Genomic DNA, 14,248 nt, shown 5'->3' with positions numbered 1-14,248 from the left:
TGTTTCTTACCAAATGAAGATATGTTGGGGGAAATTTGCTTTTCCAATTAAGTAGGATTAGACGTCTAGCCAATAGGGAAACATAATTCAAGACATTTTTTTGTTTACTGTTTAAGCAAATTCCAGTAGTTGGCACTCCAAATAATCCTGTTATAGGGTCCAATGCAAACTTAACCTTAAATATAACCTATAGAGACAACATTTCAAATATTTTTATCCAATAAGGAATGATATTGTTGCAGTCCCAAAATGTGTGGGACAGTTTTGGGTGTTTTTTTAACATGTTCTTGTGGACTTTCTCTGCTAATGGAGGACATATGTGAAGAAAATTAGGGTCAATATTGCATTTCTCAGTATTCCTTCATTCAAATCGCTGTGAATCAGCAGCAGACGAAAAAATGCGGTTTAAAAAAAAGTCGTATTTGTGGCGTAGAAAATATTCTGGGGGGGGGCACAAGCTCCCTGCACCAAAAGATGATCGGGGTGGGACTTCAAATAGACAAAACATCATATTACACTTAATTTAGCAAAAAGGTATTTGGTTTCTAAAGGGTACACTTTTATTACTTTAAAATACTGTTAAACTCAACCAGCTGAGTGTTTTTGTGGCTGCAGATGTCATAAACAGTCAGAATGTTGGCACATTTGGTTTCCTTTTTTGGAGAAATTCTTCATTTCTGTGCAGATGGGTCCAGCCTGCACATGCAGAGAAACGCAGTAAAACACTGCTTGTACTTTGTTTTTTTTTGTCAGTGTTGATTCTGTCCCCCAACAGGCAAATGAGCTCATCTCAGCTTCGGCTCCTCATCCTTTTTTTTTGTCTTTCCCACAGTTATATCTATCCATAAAAACAGCCCCAGCACTCACCAGTTGATCCAAACAAAGTCTCTTTATTCATTTCAATGGCAGCCATATTGTTATTTCACAAACCAGTGACAGAAAATAGATCAACATAAGACACAACAGCACAAACCATTCAGAATGAAGGTAAAGTGCACATTTCTTTTCATTTTCTTTTAGTGTTTCTACTCAAATGTATTGAAAAATAAAGCTCTGGTCAGTGAGGGGCTCTTACAGTCCATCTGACAGGTGAAAACAAACAGGAGAGACGGGACCAGGGAAGTAAAACTCAGAATCATGACATGCAGGAAATCTTCAAAATATAACAGGAAGCAGAACTCAAACAGGACAGAAAAAAAAGGAAACAAAGACTAAGGCAAAAAAACCCAAACCAGGACAGATTGCTGTGATCCCTGAAAAATCAGAGGCCGAAACCATCCAAACCATGAAAGAGGCTTTTGTCAGGGAGGATAAGATAACACTGCGACAGACTGGTGACCTCTCCAGGGTGTCCCCAGCCATCGCCCCCGGCAGCCCCGTGACCCCGAAAGGGACAAAACGGGTTTAGAAGAATGAAGGATAATATAACACAGAGAGAGAGAGAGAGAGACGACAAACCGATCTGTTAGATCATAGTGGCCTCAACAACAATGTTCTGATTGAGGTTGATCCATATAAATCTCCCAATCTGACTCAGTTCTCCCCAGTAAGCATTAAAACGTCTTATTAACTGGATCTCCAGGGACCTGCGGGGATCAGGCTGGGAGCTGATCGTGAAAAACTTCAGAAAAGTCCTGACGTTTGATTCAGCCTCACTTCACCAGACGTTCCTGTGAAAGGTTTTCTCCATTGAACTTTTCGGTAAGAAAAAAAAAACTACTTCCTGTTGAATGGCAGGAAAAGTTCACCGAGCATGCAGTAAGGGTGGGGCTGTCCTACACCCGCTGCATGTCCTTCATGTCTGCTTTGGAACTCGGTATTTGCAGACTTCTGTGGGAGAAAACAAGGAAAAGGTGAAAAAGCTTCTGCAGGGCCCTAAAAATGAGTCCCAGCTACTGCCACGGCCTCTGCGGCGGCGGGTGGGGGTTGGGGTAAATGGGCGCTGGTGTCGGGTGGGGGTATGCGGGCGCAGCTGTGTTGGTGCCGGGCGCATATGTTGGGGTGGGATACTGCGCCATGATCTGCGGCTGGCTTTGTGCGACGTGGGCCGGCGAAGAGGCCGAAGAAGATGAAGGAGGAAGGTGGAGGTAGAGGGGGGCAGATGGAGCGGAGGGGGCAGCAGGCGCAGTCGGGGTGGGGACCCTTTGTAAGACAACGTGTGGGTACAGCTGGGACTCAGAGCGGTAGAGTCCGGGCAGGGACGCTTTCAGCAAACTCTCCTGACTCCTGAGCGGAGGAAGAAACAAAAAGCAACCAGAGTCACGGCGGATGCAGATGGAGCGACCGTTGACTGTAAATGAAGACTGGACGGAGTGACCCCTCCCCCCCGTCATTTTAAAATACCAGTTTTTTATTTCTACAGAGATTAATATATATAGAAATAGAGTTTATTTCTATAGAGAAATAAAAAAATACTCATTCTATTGGTCAGAATAACCATTCTTCCTCTGCATTGAGATCTGGTTTCCATAGAAACATTGACTCTGATCGTTTAGGTCCAATTACTGCTTTCTGACATCATCTGGCTCCAACATGGCGGCGTTTGTGTTGAGAAAAAAATCTAAGTCAATTGACTTCATGTGGTTGGATCCAGAAGTAAGTCCTTTTCCATGGGTGACGTCACATTCAGTCCAGTTCTTATATACAGTCAATGTACGAAACCCATTTCACCAGAAACACAGTAAGGAAATGAAAGTGCTCGGGTTTGTGGAGCCTAACAGGAAGTGAAGATCAATAAATGTAGTTTGAAACGTGTCGAGTGACCCACTCGCAGGAATAAACTAAATGCTCGTTTGCTTTTAAAAAATCTGTTATCGTCTCAGGGTGGTGCTGCTTTAACCCTTGTGCTATCTTAGATGACTCCACCCTTACATAGACGTGTTCTCCCTACCATGACAAAGATGGTCCTTCACCAGCATTTAAAGAGCAAATCACGCCAAATGATCACCACTTTATCAAGAGCCAAGAAATAGAAGCAACTGGCTGAGTCTTGAACTCTTAACCCTTGTGCTATCGATCTCAACGTTGAGATCTTGTGGGGTCATCTAGACCCACTAGACCAGGGGTGTCAAACATACGGCCGGTGGTTTACTCCAGCCCATACACGAAGAGTAAAAAACATAAGGATGATTAAAAAAGAAAGCAAGTTTCTAGTCCATTCCTGTGGCGAGTTATGATTTTTTAAAGAAATAACCGAAATGCGCAATTCTGCCACTAGGGGGAGAAACGGAAAGGAAAAACAGTTCCTGCACAGCATATATCTGCACTTGCCAAAAGGGAAACATAACAGCTCTGCGTCTGGGTAAGATGCACTTTGGTTCCCTTACCACTGTTATCTTGCTATAAGGATGATCATTAGCGACACCCTAATGACCAAAATGTTGTCAAACGTGAAGTGGAGTGAAGAGCTTTCCAGGAAAAATGGACCGAGTTTTTTTTCTTTCATGAAGCTGAATGCAAAACCCAAATGCTTGGTATGTCATCAGCATCGCAGTGTTCAAAGAATATGACATTCAGCACCACTAAGAGACTTCCCATAAAGAAAAGTTTCTGGATTGCTTCAGTGTCAGATGTAAAATATTCAGTCTGTATTAATTTGAATAGACCAACTTTTCTTTAATTGAAATTAATTTTATTCGGGATCCATTGGCCCCAAGTGATTAGACTACTATGTTGGTTGAGGCATTTTTTCCAACTGAGTAAAAAACTAAAACAAAGCTGTTATTTTGCTTTTATGTTACTGGTCCGGCCCACTTGAGATCAGACGGTTTAAATGTGGCCCCCGAACCAAAATGAGTTTGACACCCCTGCACTAGACAGTGCACTAAACCTTTTACCTTCAATGATTTGTGATCTTCACTGGTGTCCATGGATTACATGAAATCTTTCCACCTTTATCCACCTTTGTCATGGTAGGGAGAACACGTCAATGTAAAGATCAGGTCATCCACAAGATAGCACAAGGGTTAATTCCAAAGGCCGAAGTACGACGTACTTTTTCCCTTCTCCACTTTTCCACTTTAGCTAAAGAAGCAAATCAAAGACTTACTGTGCTGTTTTATTATCTTATTGTAACTTTACAGGCTGGAAGACACTAAACTGGATCTACTGTTACAGATTAGATTTTCATAGCTCAGACGAAAAAGGAAAGGTCTTGCTGGTCTCCATGTTCAGTCACAGGGTTGTTTGAATCAAACTTTCTTAAATTGGTTTGCTGAAAAGGTCACTCTTGGATGTGGGGTTGTGGCTCACCTCTGGTATCCTCTGTTCTCATACCCCCCCAGCCCTGCTGTCAGGTAGAGGGGGCTGTCAGGGGCCAGGCGGGGGTTCATCCTCTGAGACAGGTGGAAGATCTTGGGCGGAGGGAAAGCCTCCCAGTCCCCTTCCTCCCTCTCCAGCCAGCACTCGCTGCGGCGGGACGCTCGCTTGTCCCTGCGTCTGATGTGAGCGTTAAGAGAGTTTCACAGCAGAAAATCCAACCGAATTCCTGGTTTGGCCTCTCACCTGCTGCGCCCCTCCTTCCTGGAGCGACTGCGACTGTTTCGCTCCTGCAGGCAGCAGATGAGGAAGGACAGGGACATGGCGAAGATGACGATGCCGCTCACCACTGAAGCCAGCACGGCCACTCTCAACCCGCGGTCCTCTGGTCTGGGGATGGCTGGGGTTTGGTAAAAACCAAAGAGAACCACAAGAAACTTTAAATAAATGACTTAGATCAACAGTTTATGAGTTTCCTCGACAAAAACAAGCACAAGACAAATTCAGAAACAAACAAATGTGGACAGAAATGAGCTATTTTCCACTTTAAAAGATATTTGTTTCAACATTTCTGACAATTGTTGACCACATTTTCCGCCATTTTCTTCAAAATGCTGTACATGAAACAATATGAGAGACATTAAAAGAAAAACTGAAATGAAAGTCCCAATCTGTTGATCTTTTGATCTATTTTTAAATAGAAAGAAATATATTTTATATATATATTTTATATGTATATATATATACATATATACATATAACTCCCCCGTGAACCGCCACCTTAACGTGGTGAGGGAGTTTGAGAGCTCGGGTGATCCCAGGAGCTAAGCTGTCTGGGGCTTAAGCCCCTGGTAGGGTCTCCCATGGCAGACAGGTCCTGGGTGACGAGCCAGACAAAGAGCGGTTCAGAAACCCCTGATGAAAAGAAACAACGAGGACCCGATTACGTCGCCCGGATTGGCGTCACCGGGGCCCCACTCTGGAGCCAGGCCCAGGGTCGGGGCTCGCAGGCGAGCGCCTGGTGGCCGGGGCTCTTCCCACGGGCCCCGGTCGGGCACAGCCCGAAGGAGCGACGTGGGACCACTCTCCCATGGGCCCACCACCCGTAGGAGACCTCAAAAGGGGCCGGTGCAATGTGGTTTGGGTGGCAGTCGAGGGCGGGTGCCTCGGCGGCCCAAACCCCGATCATGGAACCTGGCTTTTGGGACATGGAATGTCACCTCTCTGGGAGGGAAGGAGCCTGAGCTGGTGCGAGAGGTTGAGAGATACCGTCTAGATATAGTCGGGCTCACCTCCACACATAGCCTGGGCTCTGAAACTCAGTCCTTAGAGAGGGGTTGGACTCTCTACCACTCTGGAGTTGCCCTAGGTGAGAGGCGGCGGGCTGGCGTAGGCTTACTCGTGAGCCCCCAGCTCAGCCGCCAAGTGTTGGAGTTCACCCCGGTGGACGAGAGGGTCATGTCCCTCCGCCTCCGGGTGGGGGACAGGTCTCTAGCTGTGGTTTCGGCTTACGGGCCGAACAGCAGTTCGGAGTACCAGGCCTTCTTGGTGTCTCTCGAAGGGGTACTGGAAAGTGCCCCAACGGGGGACTCCATTGTCTTCCTGGGGGACTTCAATGCCCATGTGGGCAATGACAGTGGCACCTGGAGGGGTGTGATTGGTAGGAACGCCCCCCCTGATCTGAACCCGAGTGGTGTTTTGTTATTGGACTTCTGTGCTCGTCATAGTTTGTCCATAACGAACACCATGTTCGAGCACAAGGGTGTCCATCAGTACACCTGGCATCAGGACGCCCTAGGCAGGAGGTCAATGATCGACTTTGTAGTTGTTTCAGGTGACCTTCGGCCCTGTGTCTTGGACACTCGGGTGAAGAGAGGGGCGGAGCTGTCCACCGATCACTACCTGGTGGTGAGTTGGATTCGCTGGCGGGGAAGGAGGCCGGAAAGACTTGGAAGACCCAAACGTACTGTGAGGGTCTGCTGGGAACGTCTGGCTGAGCCCTCCGTCAGGGAAGTCTTTAACTCCCACATCCGGGAGAACTTCAAACAGGTACCGGGGGAGGTTGGGGACATTGAGTCCGAGTGGACCATGTTTTCCACCTCCATTGTCTCTGCTGCTGCTCGGAGCTGTGGTCGCAAGGTCTCTGGTGCCTGTCGCGGCGGTAACCCCCGAACCCGGTGGTGGACACCGGAAGTAAGGGATGCCGTCAAGCTGAAGAAGGAGTCCTACCAGGCCTGGCTGGCCTGCGGGACTCCAGAGGCAGCTGACAGGTACCGGCAGTCTAAGCGAGCTGCGGCCCGGACTGTTGCGGAGGCGAAAACTCGGTCCTGGGAGGAGTTCGGTGAGGCCATGGAGAAGGACTATCGGTTGGCCTCGAAGAAATTCTGGCAAACCATCCGACGACTCAGGAGGGGAAAGCAGTTCTCCACAGGCACCGTTTTCGGTGCAGGTGGGGAGCTGTTGACTTCGACTGGGGACATTGTCGGGCGGTGGAAGGAGTACTTCGAGGATCTCCTCAATCCCACTGACACGCCTTCTTTTGAAGAAGTGGAGAATGAGGATTTTGGGGTGGGGCTGTCCATTACCCTGGCTGAAGTCACTGAGGTAGTCAACGAGCTCCTCGGTGGCAAGGCCCCGGGGGTGGATGAAGTCCGCCCTGAGCACCTCAAGTCTCTGGATGCTGTGGGAGTGTCTTGGCTGACACGTCTCTGCAGCATCGCGTGGCGGTCGGGAACCACTGGACTGGCAGCAGGGGTGGTGGTTCCCCTCTTTAAGAAGGGGGACCGGAGGGTGTGTTCCAACCATAGGGGAATTACACTCCTCAGCCTCCCTGGGAAAGTCTATGCCAGGGTACTGGAGAGGAGAGTCCGTCCGATAGTCGAACCTCGGATTCAGGAACAACAGTGCGGTTTCCGTCCTGGTCGTGGAACAGTGGACCAGCTCTACACCCTATCTGGGGTGCTGGAGGGTTTGTGGGAGTTCGCCCATCCAGTCCATATGTGTTTTGTGGATTTGGAGAAGGCGTTCGACCGCGTCCCCCGTGGCATCCTGTGGGGGGTGCTCTGGGAGTATGGGGTCCGGGGAGTCTTACTGAGGGCTGTCCGGTCTCTGTATGACCGGAGTAGGAGCTTGGTCCGCATAGCCGGCAGTAAGTCAGACCTGTTCCCGGTCCACGTTGGACTCCGGCAGGGCTGCCCTCTATCACCGGTTCTGTTCATAGTTTTTATGGACAGAATTTCTAGGCGCAGCCAGGGGCCGGAAGGGATCTGGTTTGGGGACCACAGGATTTCCTCTCTGCTTTTTGCAGATGATGTTGTCCTGTCGGCTTCATCGAACCGGGACCTCCAGCGTGCATTGGGGCGGTTTGCGGCCGAGTGTGAAGCGGCTGGGATGAGGGTCAGCACCGCTAAATCTGAGGCCATGGTCCTTGACCGGAGAAAGGTAGTTTGCCATCTCTCGGTCGGTGGAGTGTCCTTGCCCCAGGTGGAGGAGTTTAAATACCTTGGGGTCTTGTTCACGAGTGAGGGAAGATCGGAGCGTGAGATTGACAGGCGGATCGGAGCAGCGTCCGTAGTTATGCGGTCGCTCTATCGGTCCGTCGTGGTGAAGAGAGAGCTGAGCCGAAAAGCAAAGCTCTCAATTTACCGGTCGATCTACGTTCCAGTTTTCACCTATGGTCATGAGCTATGGGTCATGACCAAAAGAACCAGGTCCCGAATACAAGCGGCTGAAATGAGCTTCCTCCGCAGGGTGGCTGGGCGCTCCCTTAGAGATAGGGTGAGAAGCTCGGTCACCCGCGGAGAGCTCGGAGTAGAATCGCTTCTCCTCCACATCGAAAGGAGCCAGTTGAGGTGGCTCGGGCATCTAGTTCGGATGCCTCCTGGATGCCTCCCTGGAGAGGTGTTCCGGGCATGTCCCACTGGGCGGAGGCCCCGGGGAAGACCCAGGACACGCTGGAGAGACTACGTCTCTCGGCTGGCCTGGGAACGTCTCGGGGTCCCCCCAGAGGAGCTGGAGGAAATGGCTGGGGTGAGGGAAGTCTGGGCATCTCTGCTCAGTCTGCTGCCCCCGCGACCCGGTCCCGGATAAGCGGAGGAAGATGGATGGATGGATATATAAATATATATATATATATATATATATATATTCCTTCCTCCGCTCCTCACACCCTTCCGTAGGTGGTTTTCTCACACAAGCTCGGGTCCTCTACCGGGTGTGTGTGTGTGTGTTCCCAGTTTTTGCCTCATGTGGTAAAAAAAAATGTGTTGAGGCTTCACTTTATGATCGCTCATGAAATATTTGTACTTATGAAAAACTTTGACCATCAGCATGAAACGGTGCAAATTCGTCAACACACCTGATTTCACACTTAAGCAGCCATCAGGAGCAGCATCCATGGCCGAGTGCTGCTCACACCCTGTCTGCTAAACACCAGCTGCTGTGGTTCCATTTTCCCTACATGCATCTGCATTCATGGACGTTTTACAGCTACGCAGGTTCAGTTTGCGTCCCACGCCTGCACACCTTCACAAACGGGCAGGTTGTTGCTCCATTGGGCCTTTCCATTCCGGACGCTGCAGTAGATTTTCTCGCTGCCCACCAGCTGGTAACCCTCTCTGCACCAGAAGGCCAGGACGCTCCCGATTGAGACTCCAGAGCCGCCCTCAACATAGAAGGAGCCCCGGCGGGGCGGCAGGATGGGGGGGCACGACAGACCTGAGCAGAGACAAGACAGGAATCACAAAGGAATCCCAACGAAAAGGTTCTTTGCTCCACAACACCTTTGCTTTAGTTCTATTGCATTTAGAGTTGGATGAGAATACACTGCACAACTGGAAACAGAACATGTCGGATTTTTTTCATATTTTAGTTGATAAAAGACACAGTGACCTCAAAGGTTATACTTTGCTAAGATAGAGGGACTTGCTTTTAGAAAGTTATACCCTTTTAAAGCAACCAACAGTTTACCAATAAAGTACTTTTTAAGCCTCAAAACCCCACTACACCAAAGAATTGACTTTAAATTCCATTTTTGTGAATTAATTTTTTTAAGCCCTTGAATTACCACAAAAAATACAATATCATTGTTTTCACGAGATATAGATAGTATCAATTATGATCCATTGTCTGATATATTAAGGTTTTCTTCACAACAATGTTAGTTAAAGATGCAAAAATATTTACATGAGTGTTCAGGTGAAAAGCACTTTATTTATTCACTGTCTTAAATTTGATCCACACATTGTATGTGTAGAGTGTAACTCTACTGTAAATAATGAATTATCAATGTAAATTTTGCATTCTTTCAATTCAGCAAGTGGTCGTTAAAAAAAGTGAATAACAATATGTGAGTTATTCTCACCATAAAGTTTAGAAAATTAGAAAAAGTGTTTTCACTATATAGATTTCATGGATGCGGCCATTTTGAAATGAGCAGGAGAAACCCTTCTACTGCCCCTAGTGGAATGATGAGGAACTACAGGGTGGAGAACATCGACCAAGTAATATACGATGAGCTTTTCAGAAAAGTTGGGATCATGCTGATGAGATTGGAGTTTTAGAAATGCACATATCAACTGTGAAACAAATGGTTATAGAAGGTTAAACAGTAAATTCCAATACAAAGTGTTTCATACGTGTAAAGAAAAAAAGAACGAATCTTTCTTTCACCAATTACATCAACACTTCCAAACACTCCCTAATTTATTTACGAACAAAGGTATGGAGAACTCCTGAGCAATGATTCATCGACAGGAAAAGGAGGTCAATGACTATGATTATGATGTTTTGGCTGAAAACATCATAATCATGATTAAAAGATGACTGGGAACACCGGAGTGGGACTTTAAATATCAACCCCATAACAGGCAACCCAGCGGTTAAATTTGGCAGCAGTAAGTCGAGTTTCAAATAGGTAGACAAAGTAAAAAGTTGCATGTAGGAGTCCCTGTTCAAACCTGCAAGTAAAGGAAAATGTCGATCAACAACTGATCCCTAACTTCCAACTAACCCTGACCGTCTCTGTCAAAACCAGGAAGATGAAGCAAAAGTACAATAACTGTACAGAACATGAAAATAAAATGAAAAAAAAAAAAACAAATTTTACAAACTGATGCTAAGTTCACACAAGGTTCAGCAATGTGCGTTTGATTCCAATTCATTTCAATGAAAAGTCCATGTAATGTGCATATGCGCTTTGAGGCTTCCACGTGAAAAACCTGCGTTCATGTGACGCTATGCAAGATTTTTGGTCCGTACAAAACGTGCTGCGATTGATTAGTTGAACTTTGACCAATGGACTCAGATTTGGTAGAGACACAGGGGAAGTGTCTTTTTTAATTCACGGAAAATGTTTGAAAATTGATCATGAAGAGGAAATGAAAAACTGTGGTTTTCACCTGGATGGAAGTCTACGACACCAAGTCTTTCATGTATCGGAATAGAGCTGTGAAAGAAAAGATTCATCAGATTTGCATGGACATTTCACACCAAGCCTTTTCCAGCTGTGAGCTCATGCACTAGTATCAGGTACCTGTGTGAACGCGCGTTCAAAAACTGACGCTCAGCCCGTTCTTGAACGTTCCCCACACGCCTGGTGAGTAGGTAACATAGAATGAGCAGAGCTGCACATGTGAGCATCGTGATGTCTTATTCTGAGCTCCTGTGTGCTTGAGTGCGCACAAACCTCAGAGATGTGGTGATGCAGCAGCTATTGTTGCAGCGCTGCGTGAATTCAGACGCACAACAACACAGTCTGTGTGAAACACGCTGAAGAACGTGAGGAAGACGCTGGACGAGCAGAGCTGTGCCTCTTAGTGCTTCTATAATGAGCTGTGGCCAGAGGGGTGCACGAAGCCGAGTCCACTATAATCTGTGTGTGCGTGAAGAAGTGTGTTGTTTTTGTGTGTGTTGGTGGTGGTGGGGGGGTCATCACGGCATAATATTCAAGCTGCTCTCTGCTGATTACCATCGACAGATGGGGGGATTTCTGCTGCAGGAGGAACGGTTTGGCAGACGTTCCCATGATCCCGTGCAGAGATGATGACACCCCCCCCAGGCACGCGCTCACCCAGGCACGTGTGCATGCAGCGCAGGGACACAAGGGCGAGCTGACGCTGTGTGTTTAGAAACGTCAGCTTCACTTCAGAGTTAGTTAGTGGCGTCGCCTTGCCAGTGAAAACCTGCTGGCAGGAACATGTTGAGGAACACGGACATCCATCCGACTGACACGCAGGCCGCCACACTCAAACAACCGATTCAAAGCATCATCTTCTCTTTTACGGACCATTCTTTGTAAACCCTGGAGATGGTTGTGGGTGAAAATCCCAGTAGACCAGCAGTTTCTGAAATGCTCAGTCCAGCCTTCCTGGCCCCAACAACCAAAGTAATTTCAATCACCTGTCTTCCCCGCTCTGGTCGTCGGTTTGACCTGCAGTAGATCGTCTTGACCATGTATACAGGCATAAATGCATTGACTTGCTGCCATGTGATTGGCTGATGAGAAATTTGTGTTAACGGGCATTTAGATCAGTGAGTGTCTAACGCTGGATTTAAGACAGAAAAGTCACAGACAAACACTGGAACATCTGCTTTGAAAACTAACTAGTAGGTTTAGGAACTGCAGCAGTGAGAGAAACTCAGATTATCTGGACGTTATGCTAACATTAGCCCAGAAAAAGGGTTAAATAAACAGAAGTGAGGTTGTAGACTCTAGTTCAGCACTGCTGAACCCCCAAAGGATCTATCATGGGGGTCGAAGAAGCAAAAAGATTTTAACCCTTGTACTATCCTATGGGGTCCAGATGACCCGATCCTTACATTGGCGTGTTCTCCCTACCATGACAAAGGTGGATAAAGGTGGAAAGATTTCATGTAATCCATGGACACCAGTGAAGATCACAAATCATTGAAGAAAAAAGGTTCAGAGCACTGTCTAGTGGGTCTAGATGACCCAACTCCCAATGTTAAAGTGCCTAGGATAGCACAAGGGTTAAATAAACTATACAGTATAGACAATAACTGCATAGTTTCTTCTGGCGTGATAAGGATCTGTGCCGCCTGTGGTTCCACTAAAAGCCTTTTCCCTCAACAGAAAACCAAAACAACGGGTCTCTGTCAGACGAACTGAACAACTTCTATGCATGAAAACAACATCATCCAGGCACAGATGTTTCCATTGTCACCACGCGATACGGCACTTCAGCAAACAAACAGCTGAAGTGAGAAAGCCTCTAGCCAGTGTCAACGAACGGACAGCAGTTGAACTGGACAACATCCCTGGGCTTGTTTTGAAGGACGGTGTAGAGATCAACCAACCAACATCTTTCACACATCGCCCAATATGGCAGTAAGGAGTGCTGAAATGAGGACGAATCACCACCTAATGCCTCAGTCCCAGCTGTTCTTACGAGCGGATACGGGCGGTCTGACGGTGAAACCTGCATGGAGGGAACAGGTGTCTGCTTGAAATTTTAAGACCACAGACCGCTTGAAGAGAGCCAGACAAACTATTTGAAACACAGGTGGCAGGACAAACCACTCCCCCGGGAGCCAGGGGGGAGGGACCGGAGACACAATGGAGACACAACAGAGACAATGTAAACCAGGTGTGGGCAAACTATGGCCCACGGGCTGGATCCGGCCCGCCTCCATGTTTGGTCTGGTTCACTGAACAATATCAGGACCATTTTTGATTGTTTTTTATCAAGCCACATGATCAAGACGTGACATTATAATTCCACCCTTCTGCAGTCTGTGCTCTGACCATAAACCCTCTAAAGTCTCTGTCAAATAGAACAGAGGACTGTCTTCCCTTTCTACGTCGCAGTTCATCTTTCCTGGTTTAGCTCGTTCTTTTAGAGCGACCATGCTGCTTTTTTTAAACGGCGTACCCTGTTCTGTGTCCTGATTGGCTTGAGACCCTGTCAATCAATCTCCTCCGTGTCTCCTGTAAAGAAATGCGGAGCTCTTCAGGTCAGAAATCTGTGATCGATCAGATCTTTGTTTTCATTCTAAGATCCTGGACTTTATTTCTAGGAAGGTTTGAGAATTTAAACAAGAGAAAAGTGTGAAAAAGTTCATGTCTGTGTGAGAAAAGTGTGTTTAGGCAGTGAGGAGTTTTACTGCCATAAACGTCTGGAATCAGACTCCGTGGATTTCACCGATCACGGTTATTTTTAGAACATAACTCCTGCAATAAACGAGGGAACTCCGTTCTGGTGAAAAGGTAACACAGATATAAGCTTAGCTGCAGCAGAAGACATAGAAATGTGTTTTTTTCATTATTACTGATGAAAAACAGACGTGCAGGACACAGCTGCTCAGTTTTAGTGCAAACTGGGAGACATGTGAGGAGCTGCAGCCCTAAAAGTCTCAGCGGAAAAATGACAGAAAAGGATCCACTATTTATTGGTTTTTCTTTTTAATGTGTCCGTATATTTTTCCTGAATGTTTGTCTTTGTCATGGTTGGAGTTTCTTTTGTATTGGTTTTTGCTTTCCGTTTTGGTCTATGTCATGTTTGAGTTCTGTTTCCTGTTTTATTTTGAAAGGTTTCCTGTCTTGTCATGTTCTTGAGTTTTACTTCCTTTGTCCCAATCTGTCCTGATCATGTTCACCTGTGTCTTGTCTGCCCTGTCTGTATATAAGTCTTGTCTCTGCCTTCCTCTTGTGCTGGTCCATTAAGTCTCTTCCCTGACTGTCTAGGCCATGTCTGTCTCCTGCCACATCTTCAAGTTTTGCCCACAGTGAGTCTTGTTTTGTTTCACCCTGCTCTGCAGCGCCTTATGTTAATTAAACCCTTTGCCCTGGAACCGTTTGCCTCCCGCCTCTGCATTCTGGGTCCTTCCTGCTCACCAGCCTTCCCCACCTGACAGTCTTTGAAAATCACAGTTATTTGGTCATTTTTTTAAATTTCATAAATAGTGTTATTTTATTAAAAGGATCATGAATGAAAGAAACTTTATTATAGGGCTTTACAATAAAAAGATCAAA

At 46.9% G+C, this 14,248-nt stretch overlaps 1 protein-coding gene and 1 long non-coding RNA gene across 3 annotated transcripts in view; one reads left to right on the top strand and one right to left on the bottom strand.

Annotated features, from left to right (window-relative positions):
- Positions 1 to 870: 870 nt before the first annotated feature.
- The window catches only part of zgc:162331 (uncharacterized), a 21,837-nt gene continuing 8,459 nt past the window's right edge, over positions 871 to 14,248 (bottom strand). The window contains exons 2-5 of one of the 2 annotated variants that reach the window (XM_020714167.3): positions 8,782 to 8,973; positions 4,504 to 4,657; positions 4,252 to 4,437; positions 871 to 1,830 (exon numbers count right to left, since the gene is read on the bottom strand). In XM_020714167.3, coding sequence (XP_020569826.1) covers positions 1,776 to 1,830; positions 4,252 to 4,437; positions 4,504 to 4,657; positions 8,782 to 8,973 — 587 coding nt within the window. In that variant the 3' untranslated portion in view covers positions 871 to 1,775. Of the gene's footprint in view, positions 2,227 to 4,251; positions 4,438 to 4,503; positions 4,658 to 8,781; positions 8,974 to 14,248 lie in introns of both variants that reach the window. The other variant, XM_004082918.5, reaches the window with a different exon arrangement.
- Positions 13,935 to 14,248, top strand: part of LOC144989462 (uncharacterized) — an 18,833-nt gene continuing 18,519 nt past the window's right edge. Inside the window, exon 1 of the long non-coding RNA XR_013653662.1 lies at positions 13,935 to 14,001. This is a non-coding gene — a long non-coding RNA (uncharacterized LOC144989462). The remainder of the gene's footprint in view (positions 14,002 to 14,248) is intronic.

Source organism: Oryzias latipes, chromosome 23 (assembly GCF_053564925.1).
Source record: "Oryzias latipes strain Hd-rR chromosome 23, Olatipes_Hd-rR_3.1".
Classification (NCBI taxonomy): Eukaryota; Metazoa; Chordata; class Actinopteri; order Beloniformes; family Adrianichthyidae; genus Oryzias; species Oryzias latipes.
The sequence above is the reverse complement of the archived record's forward strand: the minus strand, read 5'-3'. Positions and strand labels throughout refer to the sequence as shown.